The 19,357-nt window shown below is 40.2% G+C and overlaps 1 protein-coding gene across 1 annotated transcript in view; it reads right to left on the reverse strand.

The window, feature by feature from the left end:
• The window catches only part of KLB (klotho beta), a 556,186-nt gene that overhangs the window by 92,587 nt on the left and 444,242 nt on the right, over positions 1 to 19,357 (reverse strand). Inside the window, exon 4 of the mRNA XM_044062936.1 lies at positions 7,703 to 8,843. Coding sequence (XP_043918871.1) covers positions 7,703 to 8,843 — 1,141 coding nt within the window. The remainder of the gene's footprint in view (positions 1 to 7,702; positions 8,844 to 19,357) is intronic.

Raw genomic sequence — 19,357 nt, forward strand, 5'->3', positions numbered from 1 at the left:
ATTATGTTCAAGATATAATTATTATAATATTCAAGAAAAGTTGACTTTATTTGCAGATTATATGATTTTGTACCTGAAAAAAAAACAGAAAATAATATCCCGGTGTGGTGGGACATTCTTAGACATTTCAAAGTTTTTGGGGGTATAAAATGAATATGATAAAACAAAGGCAACAGCTGTAAATTATGTAACCACAGACAAATTTGTTCAGCAATACCCATATTTATGGGGACATGATAACATGAAGTACTTAGGAGTATGGATTAAAAAGGATTCTGTTGGGGCTGCTAAGGATATGTGGGAAGAGACTAAACCAAATATAATAGAAAAACTGAGAAACTGGAAGCTGCATTTATCAATATGGATAGCGAGATACAAAAAGTGAAAATGTTTTTAGTCCCTTTAGCTTTATACACAAGTCAGAAATATTTTTATCACCAGAGAATAAGTTGTGGATAGGAATTAATAAAGAGTTGAAGGATTTTATCTGATAGCAGAAGAGGGCAAGAGTCAAGAGGACTAAGCTGATCCTTCCAGTAGAACAAGGTGGTTTGGGATTATCTGATTTGAAGGGGTAGTTTAGAGCTATATAGTTAAGGCTCCTATACCTAGCACAGGTAGGAAGCTATAATTCAAAGTGGAAAGGGATGATGATAAAATGGTGAGTCTCAAAAAGATGGAGAAAATGGGATTTTGGTTGCAGATCCTTAATCCTTGAGGAGAATAACAACAACCATATACAATATCAAAATATTATATTCTTAAATTAGCAGAAAGTATTCTAAGAACTAAGCCAACATGGGAATGGGCAAGGGATATTATGCTGCAATTAGGGATACAGACAATAGGCAAGAGGGGGCTAGAATTTACTGGAGAAAACTGGTAAAAGAACCAATGTATTGAGGACAAATAATTAGAGAAGGAAAGGTTATAAAATGGGAAGAGGCCAAGGGGTTCCGGCATGTTGATCGCGAGACAAATGCCCATGAGCTACAACGCCGAAAGCAGAAGGCCGCAGCACTGCTAGATCGTAGAGCGGTGCTGCCGAAAGATAGATATGCTGTGGGAATCCACACAGTAGGGAAACTAGTAAAATGGAGATGTCCCCTAACGTAAATAAGCGGGCTGTTTCCTGACAGTGGAAACAGCTGCGATAGAAAAACAATCAGCAAGACAAGTGGTGGAGAGGGACCAAACACTCAAATAAAGACAAAAAAGCTTACCTGTAGCCCATGCACAAGCATTCCAAACCTGCGAACACAACCTGTGCAGTACATCTTGCTGTGGGAAGCTGACGGACACAATATGCAAAGAAGCTGCAGCTGAATGATAACCCCCGTACATGCGCACCGTACACAAGACACAACAGCACAAGAATCCCTTCCTATAAACCCCAACCATACAGTTTCTGCAGACTACCCAGACAACTGCAGATTATGTGTGGCCCATAGTGAGAACTATTGTGGCTGTCTGCCAGAGTAGTGGCAAAGCAGTGTATGCAGGAGTTAGAAAGTAATTGCAGACATTTAGAGTTTTAGACTTCACAAGTAAAAGTTCGCAAAAGGCAGAATGTGACCCTATGTGTACCACTAGTGCTATGGCTTTGTCCAGACTACCTACTCCAAGGGGCAGAGAGGTATGCCTGCAACAGAAGGGCACTGTCCTTCCAGAGCCACCCTAGGGCAGTGGCAGGTGGACACATGTCAACCCAAGCAATCACAGACCACCTACCCAACACTGCAAAAGCAACCAGAGTAGAAGTGAACACAGACACAAAGGGGAGGGAAAGTATGAATGGGAAACAAAGAGTATCAACCCACCTCCAAGTCCACAACAAGGCAGCATGCCCGTAATGTGGGGGTTGTCAAACCCATCCAATGGTTGTTGCAGCTGGGGTATGCACATATGCAGGGACATGTAGGCAGAAAAGCGTGCTATACAGGGAGACATCCCTATGTGATCTCTGTTGCTGAAACTGAGGCTGGGCCTCGCACCCTGATTGGCCAACCGCAATAGCTGGGTGTTAAAGGGGACTTGTGGAGTACATGCAGAACCAGTGGTGTATGCAAGGTTGGAGACTCCTGCTGGACTGCATTCACTTCCCAATTGCATGACTGTGTGAACTGCACATAGAGAATCCCTAGTTGGACTGGTAGTACAAGCAAGGTGGTGTGTATACTGCTGCAAAGGGCCATCATGGCAAACAGGGTGTATTCAGAAGGGTACAACACAAGGTGTTGTACAGCAATATATCCAAACTGTGATACTGGCCTGTACCAAAGTTGTGTCTACATACTGTTCCCTGCTACACTGGCTGTGATGGAGGCCATCAACAAGTGGTGTTACCATGATGGAACCTATGTACATGTATAGCCCTGGTCAGCTTGGCAACAGATACAGCACAGTGCTCAGATAACAGGGCAAACCAATGCTGGTAGTGGAGGGATACCTCTACCATTTGGAGCATGAAGCACCACCTAAACGGTACTGGGCATGTATCGAGCGGAGAGTAAAGGCCTGCAGAGGTCGTGCCATCACTGTTCACCAAGATGAGGGGGAAGAACTGCTGAAATCACTGCCACACCAGCACGGCCCAGATGCAACAACAGCCCAAGTGGCTACACTGCGTGCAGAACTGTGGCAGAGGGCGGTAACCGACAATGACCTGCCAAGTCTGGTAATGCAGAGTGTCCTAGGCACAGAGGATGACAATGTGCTACAAGAGATGTCTTGCCGTGCCACCCTGCATCGTAGCATAACCAAGGTACGGCAGAGAGCATGGGCATCCATGACCACACCTCCAGCGACACTTGCGGATATTGACACTTGCGGATATTGATGTCAGCCAGTATCCACTCCGTAGTGGCAGCTTTATCCTCCGTAGAAAGTCTGATATGGATGGGACTGATTCCTTGGTTCTACTTACTACATCACAGAATCTAAATGATCTGTGCAGGTCTGACATCATTCTTGGGGATGGCACCTTCCCCACATGGGCTGATATATGTCGCCAGCTGTATACATTACATGGATGTATTGGCACCCCCACCTCAGTAAGGATCGTCCCCCTGGTGTACTGTCTCATGATATGGAAGTCAGAGTCTGCATACAACAATATGTGGGAGATACTGAAGGGTATGGCCGCAGAACAGGAATGCACCTTGGCTCCACAGTATATTATGACTGATTTTGAGAAGGCAGCGATCAATGCCAGCCGTAAGGCATTCCCTAAGAGTATTCTGAAGGGGTGCCTATTCCATTTTGCACAGATCATTTGGCGCCAGATCCAGCATCACCACCTTGTAGCCCTCTATGGTACGGACACTGCTTTCTCAATTGCCGTCCGCAAGCTGATTGTGTTGGCATTCCTACCACTGGAAGACATTGTCCCTGCATTTCTGGACATTGTGGCTACTTTACCAGACTGTGCTCAGACTATTGGCGTATTTCTGGACCATCATTATGTGCGGGGCAGGCCACGCAAGTATGCATCCCGCTGCTCAGCACAGCAATGACTGCCATCATCCTACCATTTGAGGTTTTGGAATGTGTGTGATGTCTGTGACATGGACTTCCCGTGGACAAATAACCAGGTGGAGGCATGGCATCGTCGGCTGAAGATGTTACTGGGACACCCTATTGTGCAGTTATCTGACCTTCTGTCTATTCTGCAGCAGGAACAGAACCTGACAGATACCCGACGTGAGTCTCTTTTGAGGGGGATGCCTGTGACACCACATAGGAAGGCTATTGTTGTAAGGGAGCATCGCCTAAAGCACATCTTGCAACATAAGTGTGACTACAGTGATGTGCAGGATTTCCTCCGTGCTGTGGCACATTTCTACAAGTTGTGATTATATTTGGGTTTAGTACGCACCAATCACTACACATATCACTTTACATTTTGTATTAATAAAGGCTTTGCCCACAGCATACAGGTTTCACGTTACCACTTTCATGCCCACATGGCATCCTATGCCAGCCATATGTTCCACTGACAGTTGCACATGGTGGCTTCAAGGGGGGGTGCAGAGTGTATCACTGTGGGGGTTTGTGTCTGCCACCTGTGGTTAGGGGGCAGGGGGTTCCTGTATTCCCACAGGGAATTGTCCACAGGAATTTGTCACTGCAGCTAAACTGCCAACCTGCCATGTGTCCATATCCAGCTGTCTCACAGAGGGGTGTCGCACCACCTAGGTGCCTGAACCAGAGGCCAAGAATACATTTGGACTGCAGGCTAGAGATTCCCTATCAAGGATTGATGTCAGAGTGTAGGCAAAGAGAAAGTAATAATGGAATCCTAGGTGAAAGACCAGCACTGGTAGAGCTTTTAGTAGCATCAGCAACATAAGCTACTGTTAAAAATGGATTATTAGTAGGGCATATAAAATATTGCATGATAACTATAGGAATTAATCAGAGGAGGTTAGAAAGGATTGGAAAGAGAGGTTAGATAACCAATTCACAAAGAAACAATGGGATGATATATGTATGGCTCCCAAATATGCAAGATAGTGTAGACGATTTAAGATTTGTGTTTGGAAGTGGTTGCACAGGTGTTTTTATATGCCAAGGAGACTCTGAAGAATTTTTCCTCAGGTAGATTGCAAATTTTGGAGTTGTGCTGGGGAAGAAAGCGGTAACAGGGAACATATTTTTGGGAGTGTAATGAGTTGGCAGACTTACTTATTCCCTGCAGACTACTCTGTCAGAAATGCTGGGTGAGCAAATTGGTGTAACTAAGGAAATTATGTTTTTGAGATGTGATACAGATTCGGAATTGCCTAGACATAGTAAGGCCTTGATGTGTTTAATTCTGTCAAAAAAAGCAATTACTGGAAAATGGAAATCAAAATTTAAACCAAGCATACTAGAAGTACTAAATACAGTAATAGAGATAAAAGAACTGGAAGTGGGGTCTTTAGAAAAGGGTAGGAGCAAATTACATAGAAAAAATGGGAATTGTGGGAACAGTGCATGCATAATAATGTTTTGGAGGATGAATGAGGTTTAAGGGAAGGCAGAAACTGAATGAGCTATGTAATATTCTATTGACAATGACTGTACAGAAGATTATATGTCATGTATAATGTTTGTAACTGAAGATATGTCAATATGGTTTGTTTTCTTTTATATAAATGTATGATTATTTATGTCATAAGTAATAATTCAATAAAGATGTTTGTTGTTTAAGAAAAATGAAAAAGTTATAAAATGCAGCAGAAGTGAGGTGAAAATGTCCCATGATGATAGACAAAAAAGAGAGACGCTCTAAACAGAAAAAAACCTGTAGTCATTCACATAGTCAACACAATACACTGAACAACTCAAAATGCTGCTGGGAGACATTTCTTTCATCAGCATTTTTTCAGTATGAAAGAAAGGGAGAACTGGAGAGAAAGTGTTCCACGGTTCATGGTGGGAGGGAAAGGAGGGGAAGGCAGCCTGGAAAAAGTTACACGTTTGTTTAATATATATGGATAGCATAGGTACAGTGTAGGTTCTACTTATACACTTGTGATCCTCAGAACTGTGTTGGTACAAGTGTGAATGAGAAGGATACATACTAAGCCTGACATCACAACATCTTGGAGAATTCCCCTTTCTTTGAGGTGCAGTGATCACAGATTTAGTAAATATAAGTAATGATGTTATGGCAGGTGCAACCCTCCATGCTAGAAGTTACAAGGAACTGATCCCCCTGCAAAAAAAAAACATTAAAAAGATGCCACAGTAAGTTTAATGAGTTTCTCTGTTTGAGTTGTAGTGTGTTTTTGAAATGTTACAACTCATGTTACCAGGTCTATCACTTCTAATACACAGACTTTTATATATTCCAGAGCTGTAGGAATACATATAATTATCCTGATTATTGAGCTTTTTACTCACCAGAATAACAAATAAGAAAACTAATTTCTTTGTAATAACTTTTACATTTGGCATCTTAATAATACATAATCATTATTATCATTATAAACAGCATTTAATTTAGCAATAATCCACAACTTGGTGTGGGTAATGCAGATTTGATCATGAGGGCAAAGCCAGAGTGATTAATCCAAGTCAACCACAGGTAAATCCTGCTTTACTGACAGTCAGGAGTTGATTATTATTATTATTATTATTATTATTATTATTATTATGCACTGACCTTATTTATTAAAAAAGTCTTACCTTTTATAAATAATGTCATTGTATAAATGTACTTTAGTCCTCTTTTTCCAGCTTGAGGTAGTCTGGGGCATCAAAAGTATGTACTGAGCATGCTGTGTGGCTGCCCTGTACATTGACATCTCTGCCATTTTTTTTCCTGTCGTTTTGTTTTTTTGTGGAGAATCTACGTGGTTTGATTAGACTTTAACAGAATGTGCATTTGTTTGCCTCACATTTTTAATGTTCTTAAAGAAGGTGATTTCTGCTGATGACTGAGAAATGAAGTCATTAATTAATAGAGCTTCTGCATTTCAAAAGGTAAAGAGTTTGTAGTACACATCATAGAATTGCTCATTAGAGCACTCCTGACACACAAATATCTGCATTTGTTTTTAATATACTGTATTGTTCTGTTCCACAGAGCACTTTACTGGTACTAAAGAGACATATTCTTCACTTAGTGGTATGGTGAAAATAAACTGACAGAACTTGTTACTGTGAAGAACGCTTGATTTGCAATGAGACCATGTACCTCTCAAGACATCTGCAACAACTGGAAAGGCCACATAAATCCCTCACTAAAAGAATCACAAGCCTAAAGCAGATGCCCTATGCTGACCATCTAAAAAAACTCCAGCTATACTGTGTCACATATCATCTACTCAGAGGTGATCTCTGCTTAATATACAAGGCCATGTCAAACCCAGAGCTGTTGGACATGCTACACTTAAAGAAATCCCAATCCCTCAGAGCCACATACTTCAGGGATCTAAACCTTGTCATCTCAATGAACAAAACATGCTGGAGGGATAGGTTCCTGACCCAGAGACTCCCCAGACTCTGGAATAGACTGCCCATACATGTCAAGCAGAGCATCTCTTTGGCCGTCTTCAAAAGGAACCTTGACAATTGGATGGGAGATAGGAAATTCACCCCGGGGATCACGTCAGTCGCCCTGCTAGACAGGGGTCCAGGGAAGTAAATATTGTGGGAAGAAATAGCCAGGGAATTCTTATGGCTAGGCTTGTATAGGTCCTAGGGCCGATAGCCTAGTAACAACCTATGAACCTATGAAAATCTGGATTAATAAATATTTTGGGTCATATTCAATGAAATACGGTTTAAACACAACATATTCTACTATCAACTGTCCCACTCTTATCTTATCATAATATCAACAAATGAAACAATGGAAAGCATTTTGTTATGAACATTAGTTTTAAAATGTTTTAAAATGTTCAGTATAAATTTGAAAATAATTGAAAATCTTTATGTCCTAAGTAAGAGGATATCATGTAAAAAGAAATGAATCATGTAACATGAATTAGTAATATATCTATAAGTCATAAAAACTGCCTGTATGTCTGGGTCATAGGTAAAAACAATCCTCTGATCAGTCTACCTACCCAGTTATCAAACAATAAATACATAAATAGATAGAAATACAAAAATAGTGCTTGATTAACCTCTACATGTAGTCTGCAACAATAAATTAAAAGGAATTTAATTCAGAGAAATGAAATGTGCAAATTTTTATGTGTATACTCACCTGTTAGAATTTCATTGACATATTTTTTTAAATAATATTTTCGAAGTATATCATTAGTTGAATTTCTGTCATCCACCCCACTTGCTGTGAGGTAAATATCTTTATTCCCATAATTCACTTTTATCCATTTCAGAAGTTTACGTATTCCCCAAGGCACCACTGAAAATCCAGCCGGTGATGTTACCCAAGTCATATCTTTTAGTAGTACACTATCACTGTCATCTCTCTGTGTGCTTCCAGTCTTGTAAACATGACTCACAAGTCTTGTTGTAAAGTGGTTAAGTGCATAAAAGTCAGCAGTTCTTTTAAGAAGCCTCTTTTCATCTTCTGTGAACTGTGGCAAAAATGATTCAGAAACACCTCGTTTATATTTGGAAGTTATATATTCTCTCATTGATTTGGGATAGTCACCAGTTTTAAACACTGGATCTGCAACCCAGGATATATCAAATTCTTGGCGTCTTTCGGCAGCTTTGTAATCTTCTTTGGCAAAGGGATTAGCTGGTTCAAACCAGTCTGCGTACAATGCTAGTGACACCTGTCCATGTTGATGAGGCCTATAATTTTTGTCATAATTATGCCAAGCTAAGGCATGTGCAATTAGCATGTTATGTACCATCTGATAGGTTTCATTGCTATTTCTGGTATTTAGACTCATTTTATTTGGCTCATTTAAAGTAATCCAGAACTTAACCAAGTCACCTAGCTCCTGAAAGCACACATTAGCATAGGCATAAAACTGATGAGTGATAGATCTATTTAGCCAACCCCCATTTTTCAGCAAAGGAACGGGTAGGCCTAAACTGAGATTTGTTGGATGATACAGTGTAACCATTGATGTAATATTGACTAGTAGTAGTTCACTGATCATGCACCTGTAATATCTAAGCACTTCTTTATTGGTGACAGACAAATCTCCATTTGGTAAGATCAAAGACCAGTTAAGGGCAAATTTGTAGTGGGTAACTTTCATCTTCTTCAACAGCTTTAGGTGTTTTCCAATGCTACTAAAATCTGTACATTGTGCTGGTCGAGTCTTCACATATACTCCATCAACTTTATGTAGCATCCCATCCCCAGTAATGTTCCATATGTACACATTATGATCATTAAACTGGGGAGACGAAGGCCTAAGTTCAGCCTGCCAGAAATAAAATAAAAAAAAGATTTATTAGGGAGACATCCACAAGTCATTAATGCACTTCATTTTTGTTCATCAGCTTAACAAGTTCAAATAACAAAAGTGAAGATAAATCATTATACTGTAACACCTAATTGCACCTCTATATACCCACTGAGTTTGTTTTTATTGATAAGGTACCCTAAAATATATACTCCAGAGAATCTGGAGCAAGTGGGGCTAATGATCAGTAAATAGATATCCTTTTTAATATAGTTCTGTTCCCCCATTTAATTTGCACACCCAAAGTTATGTAATTGTTTGTGGAGATTGCACAGTGGTATGAGCAAACATCATGCTACATGAAAATCTTTTGACTATGAGTTGATTAACTTGACTTAAAAGTGCTGCTTACTGAGGAAAAGGAAACCAGAAAAGTTATTTCATTTCCACAGTAACTGCCATTCAACCAAAGGGTGACACTTACTAAGAAGGAAATGAAAAGAACATCACAAAATAGTAAAAAATAACATTACAATAAATGCCACAAACTACAGTTGTGTAACATGCTATCTTAAACCTCCATATCACCACATCACCTCATAGGTTCATAGGTTTATAGGTGTTTATTAGGCTAACAACCACAGGGGCCTTTTTAAGCCTAGCCATGCATCCCAAATCTCTGACAAGTTCTGATACCCTTGATAAGTGTAAGCATAGGCCTGGGAGATGAACCATTTGCAGGTTACCTTTTTGCATCAGAGACATAGGTGCTAAACCAGGGATGAATTTCTGTTTTCCCATCCAAATGAAATGTCCAAGTTGCACTTGAATGGGACTAGGGAGGAACTCTGCTTCACATAGATGGAGAGCCTGTGTTCCATAGATGGGGTAGTCTCTGGGATGCATACTTATCTCTCTAGCAGGTCCTATTTATATCACAGGCAAGGTTTAAGTCTTTGGAATGGGTAATTCTGGTACTGTTTGTTTTGTGGATATGCAGGAGGTCCATCAGAGTGGGGTCTGTCAATGCCCTGTATGCCAGGCATAAATCTCCCCCAAAAGCCTTTAGGAGACAGAATACAGGGATAGGGCCTTGAGGTGGTCTGCATAGGACATATTACTTACACCCTGTATTCTTTTAGTGAGGAACGTCTGTGGACATTCCAGTTGTTGGATATGCCTGGTTAGGTACATACCAAATGGGAGCATTTATACTCAATGATATGTCTGATGAATCCCAAATACAGTCGAACAATGACTTTATTGGTTTTAGATGTCATACCTTTGTTTATAAGTTGTGCAATATAGAATGATTTCTTCACTACTGTAGACACGTGATGATCAAAGGCTAGATTACTATCTATGTGTGTCTCTAAGTCCCTGACTACTGGGTCAACTCTAAGGGGTTTGTTGTCAATATGACAGTTACCAGGGATGGATGACTTCCCAAAGGATACTATTATGCATTTCTTGGCATTTTAGTTTTAGACCATGACTCTGACACCAGTTGTTTGTCTGTGTCAGCCCCTCCTGGAGAACATTTGTGTCAGTGTGAGATTCAATGCCAGCTCCTAATTTGCAATCATCTGCAAATTTAGTCAGCCAGAGACTACTGACATTGGCCTTGACTTCCGAGAAGTAAATGCCAAAAAGGAGCAGTCCAAGGACTGATCCCTGAGGTACTCCACTTGTGACTGGCCTCTTTGCAGAGGTGGACTCCCCAATTCTAACTTCCTGGATCCTGTCTGTGAACCAGTTGGCTATCCACCGAGTGACATACGGGTTTGTATCTAACCTCTTGAGTTTTTCAACAATGCCTGAGTGGGGTATTGTGTCAAATGCCTTGTCCAGGTCAAAGTAGGCAGTGTGAACAATTTTGCCCTCATCTATTGCTTTGGTGACCTTCTCAAAAAAGTCCACCGGGTTGAGTAGGCATGATCTACCCTTGATGAAACCAAACTGGGTTGGGTCCAGTGTCTGGAAGTTTACTATATCTCTATTGATCATCTCCATGATAATTCTTTCCATGGCTTTACATTTAAGACTAATGAGACTTATGGGTCTGTAGTTTCCGGGGTCTGTAGATGGCCCACCTTTGTGCAGAGGGATGATTGTTGCCTTTCTCCATTCATGAGGCATGAAGCCTGTTTGGAGGCTACAGTCAAATACTAATTCCATAGTCCCTGATAGGTCACAAGTTCATAGGTTCATAAGTTGGTACTAGGCTATCAGCTCTAGGGCCTATACAAGCCAAGCCATAACAATTCCCTGGATATTTCTTCCCACAATATTTACTTTCCTGGACCCCTGTCTAGCAGGGTGACTGACGTGATCCTTGGGGTGAATTTCCTATCTCCCATCCAATCGTCAAGGTTCCTTTTGAAGAGGGCCAAGGAGGCACTCTGCTTGACATAAATGGGCAGTCTATTCCAGAGTATGGGGAGTCTCTGGGTCAGGAACCTATCCCTCCAGCATGTTTTGTTCATTGTGATTACAACGTTTAGATCCCTGGAGTGTGTGGCTCTGAGGGATTGGGATTTCTTTAAGTGGAGCATGCCAACAGCTCAGAGTTTGACATGGTCTTGTATGTTAAGCAGAGATCGCCTCGGAGTAGACGATATGCCACAGAGTATAGCTGGGGTTTTTTTAGACAGTCAGCATAGGGCATCTGCTTTAGGCCTGTGATTCTTTTAGTGAGGTATTTATGTGGCCTTTCCAGCTGTTGCAGATGTCTTGTGAGGTACATACCAAATGGGGTGTTGCACTCTATAATGGGTCTAATGAGGGATGAGTACAGTGGGACAATGACTTCCTTTTTTCTGGATGAAAAGCCCTTAGTGATGAGGCGTGCCATATAGAAGGATTTCCTGACTGTTGTGGTGATGTGATTATTGAAGGTGAGACCACTGTCCACCTGTGTCTCTAAGTCTCTCATCACACTTTTGGTGTTTAGTGTACTGCCACCTATGTGGTAATTCATGACATGTTTTCATTAACCAACCATGTGGTTTTCCCAAAGGGGATAACTATATATTTATTTGGCATTAAGCTTGAACCCATGGCTCTGGCACCAAGCATCTGTTTCTGTAAGGCCCTTTTGTAGAATATCCATATAATTTGGGGATTCAATAATAGCTCCTAGTTTGCAGTCATCTGCGAACTTTGTTAGCCAGAGTCCATTAGTGTTGGCCTGTACTTCAGAGAAGTAGATGCCAAACAAGAGCGGTCCCAGGACTGAACCCTGAGGTACTCCACTTGTCACTTGTCTGGAGAGGGATTTGGAGTCGGCTACTTTTACAGTCTGGGTTCTGTCAGTAAGTCAGTTGGCAACCCATCGAGTGACATAGGGATTTATGCCCAGCTTAGTAAGTTTATCTATGATTCCAGAGTGGGGGATGGTGTCGAAGGCCCTGGCGAGGTCCAGATAGGCTGTCTGGACCATCTTACCCTCATCCACAGCTTTGGAGACTGATTCAAAGAAGTCACTCAGGTTCAGGAGACAAGATCTGCCCTTGACGAACCCAAACTGGGTGGGGTCCAGTGTTTGAAGGTTGCCAATGTCTTTGTTTATAAGTTCCATGATAATGAGTTCCATGCTCTTGCAGATCAGGCTCGTCAGACTGATGGGACGGTAGTTCCCAGGATCCAAGGTGGCGCCCCCCCTTGTGGAGTGGGATAACTGTAGCTGTGCGCCACTCAGTGGTTATGAAGCCTGAGGTGAAGCTATGATTAAACATGACACTTAGGTGAGGTGCCAGTTCATTTTGTAGTTCATGTAGTACACAGCCCGGGATGTCATCTGGTCCCATGAATGCTGTATTCTTAGCTTTGGAGAGTGCGGTTTCTACCTGTGTGATTACCGGGATTTTCATGGAATATTTCATGTTCTTTAGAAGGCATCCTGGGATATTGTCTAGGCCCATTGATGCAGTGTTCTTGGTCTTACAGCATTAAGGACCTGTTCCCTAGTGATAGTAGGGGGAGATATGTTTGATGATATTTCCTGAGTGAAGATTTGGGGGGAGAGAGGAGTAAAGTTGGAGCTGAATTTATCAGCCAGGAGGTTCGCTATATCTTCTGGCTCAGTATAGGTGGCTCCATTTACAATAAACTCTGCACACAATTGTGTATTTTCTTTGAGGTTGTGGACATAGCTAAAGAATGCTTTGCGGTTCTCCTTGGCCTAGCAGGCCAAATTTACCTCAAATTTGTCTTTGGTAGACTTTATTTATCCTCTGAATTGTTTGTTATGGTACATGACCAATTCCATAATAAAAATTAACCAACTCCATACTAGAAAATATTTTTCTACTTGGTGACCTAAATGATCCGCCCCTTGTCTTAAAGAACTGTACTTCAGCCAATAACTGGTGCAAAAACTTTTAGATTTCATACACTTTACCAGTTTTGCGCAAACTTATAAAATGTCAACAAAGGGGAAGAAATATACTAGATATTGTCTTGACAAAACATTCCTACAAGCTGTGCTAGACTAAATATTAACCAATTCTTTCAATTCTGATCACAATGCCATGATGTTCCTCATATACACCAAGCTTTACTTAATAAAAATATATTTTTTATCATTTTTAAGGATTCTTCAAATGGTAACTACAGTGCCCTGAACAAACATCTTACATCAGTCAACTGGGAGTGTGTTTTAGATTGATCAGCATCATATTTCTCAACCTCTTAGAGCAAGAAATCTAGACAAAGCCACAAATAATGGGGGGGGGGGGCATATGCCAAAAAATAGGGACACTTTTTAAATATAGCTCTTACAAACTTGGAAAGTTGATAGAATAACAAGTATTGCATTAGCATGAACTTTCTTTTTTTTAAAACAAGTTTATTGTTTTTAACATACAAAATAAATATCATAACAATTTTATACAAGCAATTAAAATAGAAATAGTTATAACATTCAATAAAATAACCAAAGTATTTACAGAGACATCCACTACAAATCAAATCAATAGCCTAGTACCTACCTATGAATATATGAACCTATGAATCTATTCTCCCAGATGATGTATTTAACCCCCACCCTACTTGACCATTCTGAAACTTTATGTCATTCTTAACTTGGGCTCTCTTTTTTTTGAGGAGAGTCTACATTCTCAGTGCTCCTTCTTTTTATAAGCATTGAGGAGGTCATGACTTGGGAGTCTGGTGAGCTGTCATGGATGACAAGTTCATTTTTTTCTACTGGTGGTTAATCATCTCCTTCTGTTGGTTGGCCTGGAGCATCTGCTCATGACAATGAGGCCATGCATTTATATTTATCTCTGCCCTGATTAGAGTGCGCATATCTCTTGATGGGTCTTCCCTGCATTACCCTGCAATTTGAGACTCCCCTCCAGGCTAATCATCATGTGGTGGTCACAGCAGTGGAACTTGGACCAATCCTTTCCCCTTCAATGAGGGAAATGAGACTGACATCTAATTCCACCTCTTTCTGGATGACTCTTCTAATGCCCAGGCATACTGTATGAACCAATGTTCAGCTGGGGCATAAAGCTGCATTTCTGTACACAATAAAGTCAGCAGAGACAACCCCGTACATTGCAACAAATCTGTAAAGCTGAATTTCCCATTGTAAGAACATCTACTTCCAAGAATACACCAGATTCATTCTGCTTTCTTTTTCTCATGATCTGGGCAATGCTGTTATCTATTTGGTAAACACAAAAATTTAACTTTAAACATTATTTATCAGTGTACTTAACAACTCCCTGAGGTGTTTCCCTGCCCATTACCACCAAAACAATTAAGGGCTGTGTTAATAAGTAGACTGATAAATCTGTGCACTCCACGACAGTTGAACTGGACAATCAAGGATTAATTCACAAGGTCTTTCTTACTTGTTCTCACTGTCTCATTCAATGTAGCCTTGACTCCATTTCAGGAGCTATTTGCAGCTAGCTCCACTACCGTGCAGGGAATAGCTTCTAACCCGTTTGTGCTAAATAGCATTGACTGTGCATACCCTACAGCCTTACATCCATTTATGACAGTAGAAACTGTATTCCACTTCTTAATTTACTTGTCATAAGGTGTCTCCCACAGTACGGTAAAAGCACTTTTTATCACGCTACAATAGACTTTGTAGTGTGTGGTTTATTCTAATGAAGTGCTACGGTGTGATTGTCTATGAATCGTTACTGTAATATACTGAGCTGTCAGTGCTACTGTGCTAGTGTATGCCTGTTCCTAGGCTGGGTGGGGGGGTGTCATGTACACAGACACTGAGTAGTTCATAGAGACACCTCCTGGTGTTAGCAGTTTGTTACTTAGCGCAACCCTGCTGTCTGATGACATATGTCACATGACATCATAATATATGGCCATGTGCATAGAGCTATTATTTTCTCTTTGTTATGATATGTAGAGTAGGCAAAGCCTGTCCAGGTGCTGGCTTTAGCAGGACGTCTGCCTGATGTAACAAAGAGAGAGTCCAAGATTTTTCTCTTCTTGCACAGTGGTTAGAGGGAGTACCTGATTTGGGTGTATGACGGCCACACTTATAAAACTGGTGTCTGGAACCAGTGGCATCACCCACTCTAGTGAGCAGTGTAGGTATATGTACAGTAACATGTGGAAGCACCACCCTGACTTACTCCAGCAGTGGGCGACAGAGGTTAAGAAGAAAGAGGCAACATTCTTTTGTAAGGACAGGCTCTCCATATGTGCATAGGTTTATAGGTATAAACTAGGCTAATGATCACCAGGGCCTTTATAGGCCTAGACATACAACACAACTCAATTGCATCCCCTGGTAACATATGCATCCTAAGGGGTATGCTAGTTAGGAGGTTGCTAAAAAGTTATGTGGCGGCTATGTTAGTTAGGGAATGTTGACTGTTGACCTCAGTCTATAAGAGACTTGGGGGCCAGCCTAGGGATGAGTTTATGATTACCCATCCAGTGTTAGCTGGACAATGTTTACTGTCGGCCTCTGTCTGTAAGAGACATGGGAACCAGCCTAGGGATGAATTTGCGATTTTCCATCTAATGGTTAAAGTTGTATCTGAATAGGCTAGGGATGGTCTCTGCTACACATGAATGGGGACCTTAGCCGAGAGCATGAGGATCCTTTGAGTCACATGTCTTGTCTGGTCAGTGTATTCTATTTATGTCACAAGCAAAGTTCAGATAACTTGATCTAGTGTTTCTGATGCTGCTCATTTTACAGATGTGTAAAAGCTACATCAGGACTGGATCTAAGATCTATTTTGTTTTGTTTTCTCTGTTGTTTTGTCCAATTATGCTGTGCTGATGAGGTCATAAGAAGGCCAAAACATGCATGTCCACAGCTAGTTGGGTTTGGCTTTACTGGCCTGAATGTATCTACAAAGACTTAAAAATAAAAAGTAAAAGCCATGGACATTCAGAAGCTATATAGCTGGAACACTAGATGTCCTTAAGGGGTCATTTGCATATATTCCATGGGCCTCTATTACAGGAGGTTTAAGGTACTGCATAGGAAAAATTCTAGCTTGGCTAGGTTTTTCTTGCTTGCTAATTAGTGTCTGTGTGACCTTTTTTACTCTTTGGTTTCCTAATACAATAATAAGGTTAATTGGGAGGATATATGAGGGATCAGTGGCAAAAATGAAGGAGGGAGGGCTCCTCCCTGACAAGTCATATCTGGAGAGCGGAACAAGGAAGGGGTATCCTCTTTCCCTTTTGTTATTTGCTTTACATTTAGAGCAACTGGCAAAGAAAATAAGGGGCTCAGAAATTCAAGGATATAATTGGTGTGGTAGTCAAGAAAAGCTGGCTTTATTTTCAGACAATATTATTTTGTACCTCATAAAACCAGAAAAAGGATATCTCAGTGTTGTGGAACATTCTGAGACAGTTTCACATCTTTTCAGGATATAAAATTAATGAAGATAAACCAATGGCTATATCTGTAAACTATGTACCCACACATGAATTGGTTCAGCAACACTCAAATTTATGGAGGCATGATAAAATGAAGTGTTTAGGAGTATGGATTAAAAAGGATTCTACTGTGGCAGCTAAAGATATGTGGTAAGAGACCGAACAAAATATAATACAAAAACTGAGAAACTGGAAGCATTTGTTTATGGATAGGGATAGCAAAGTACAAGCAGTAAAATATTTTTAATCCCTTTAATTTATATAAAGGTCAGGCATATTTCAATCAATAGTGGAGAAGTTGTGGACAGTTATTAATAAAGAGCTGAAGGATTTTATCTGGGAGGGGAAAAAAAGAGGTAACTGGGAACATATGTTTTGGGACTGTAATTTATTGTCAGACTTTAAAATTTCCCTACAGAGTACTCTTTCAGAAATATTTGGAGAGCAAATGGGTGCAACTAAGGAAATTATTTTTTTTTTTTAGTTGGGATACAGGATCTGAATTGCCTAGACATAGTAAGGCCTTATTAAGTTTAATTATGGTCATTGCCAAAAAAAGCAGTCACTAGAAAATGGAAATCAAAGTCTAAACTAACTGTATTTGAGATATTGAACATTGTAACAGAAATAAAAGAACGGGAAGTGGGCTCTTTAGAAAAGGATAGTAGCAAATTACATAGAAAAAATAGAACTTGTAGGAACAATTGTTGTTTGTCTTTCGGCTTTTTCCTGGTAAGGGGTCACCACAGCAGAACTCCGGTCCCCTAATGATTGGCAGTAGATTTTTATGAAACGCCGAGGTGCCAGCTCAACGCCCAACCTTCAACGAAGGCACGCCCATTAATGCACGCATGTCTTTCGAACGCTACCCAACCGCGAGGAGGACATGCAGACTGCACACAGAAGGCACTCCCAAGCCAAGCTGAGAATCGAACGGGAGAACCTCTTGCTGTGAGGTAACAACGCAACCTCTGTACCACCGTGGAAATTGTAGGAACAATACATGTAGAATAATGCTTTGGTGATGTTTAAGGGAAGGCAAGAATTGAGCAATATAGTTTTAACAATGAACTAGTTATTTTAAATCTTTACTGGTAATTAATTATAATATAAAAGTCATTATAAATAACATTCTGAATAAAATCAATATGTAATAATTTTTAAAACCCGAAGCCATGGAATGTGTTTCTACTTCTGGAAAGAATATAGTTTCCTTGTCCCACTCTAATATGATTATTAAAAGAAATTATGGGTCTATTAGGAGACCACAAGAGGGATGGCATACTTTTATTAAGACCTAGGAAGAATTCATTCATGGAGTGGTGTCCATGTCCCTCTTGGACAGAGGATGTTGGTATTAACTACCCTAGACCCTTACCTCTGCAAACTTCACTCACCTAACCACCAATTGGGGAAACTTGGGATAAATATGGCTAGGCTTGTAAGGGCTCTAGGGCAATTAATCTAGTAACCTGCTCTGAACTTATGAACCTATTAATGCTGTTTTATGGATAACTTAAATAAGAATTTTTAGATAAAGGATATTTTTTATTAATTGCAACTTATCTTTAAATAGTAAAATAATTTAGACCATCAAAAAAGTAAATCACTGAGACACTGAATGTGAACACAATTTACTTTAACTGAACATTTTGTATTTTTTTCATTCTTATTCCAAAATATTTAAGTTAATTTCCCATTCACTTATAATTATTTTTATACAGTTATTATCTTTGATATTTGAGCATAAAAATCCAAAAGTCTGTGTAACAACAAGGCAGGTAAACAATATCAGAAGCTCTAGAAATCAAAGTAAAATACTATTTAGTATATGTGAGCGCTATCGCAATGGTCAACATTGCTTCATCAGTCATAAAAATACAACACTAAAAAATCATATATATATAGTCAAGTTAAAAACAATTAACCAATCAAACTTAAAAAATTCCCCCCAAATCATCCCATTAGAACAGAATTGTTCTCATTATTTCTAATGTTAAAGCAACAGCACACTATAAGACAAGTATAATTGTAAAACCCATCACTTTAGTTTCTTAGATTTCAAAACAGGTCTCAGGGGTACAGAGTCGCTCAACCCATGCCCCTGATGTGCTCCTAGCCTTAAAATCCACTGTAGCTCTACATTTTCTGCCCTGTTAATAAAATCTCCCAATCTGTCACTCTCAACCAAAATATGCAAAACTAGAAAGACAAAAACATGCTTAATTCCTGCTTGTAAAGTATGCTTGGCTAAGGCACTGTGTTCAAGACCTTTCTGGGTGCAATACGTATGAGCCCTAATGCGTTCCCCTTAGTTTTGCTTACATAGAATTTAAAACAGGTTTTGCAGTGGGCAACATAGATGACATTCTTGGTATTACAGTCTGCTACCACCCTCAGCTGCCATAAAAAACAGTTGCTGGATGCCTACAAAATGGGATTCGTCAATAAAACTACAAAAAGCACATGCATTACACTTCCTAGTGCCTGCTAATCCTTCAGTAACCAAAACGGGTAGCCGGGGATAACACATTCGTTGTTTCAACATTTTTTTATTTGTATATGTAAATCTGGGTCGGGGGCCTACCACTCCAGCCGCCTTTTCATCAATGGACAAAATGTGCCAATTTTTATGTATAACT

The sequence above is a fragment of the Protopterus annectens genome, chromosome 2.part1, assembly GCF_019279795.1.
Source record: "Protopterus annectens isolate FY-2018-M chromosome 2.part1, PAN1.0, whole genome shotgun sequence".
NCBI classification, from domain to species: Eukaryota; Metazoa; Chordata; order Ceratodontiformes; family Protopteridae; genus Protopterus; species Protopterus annectens.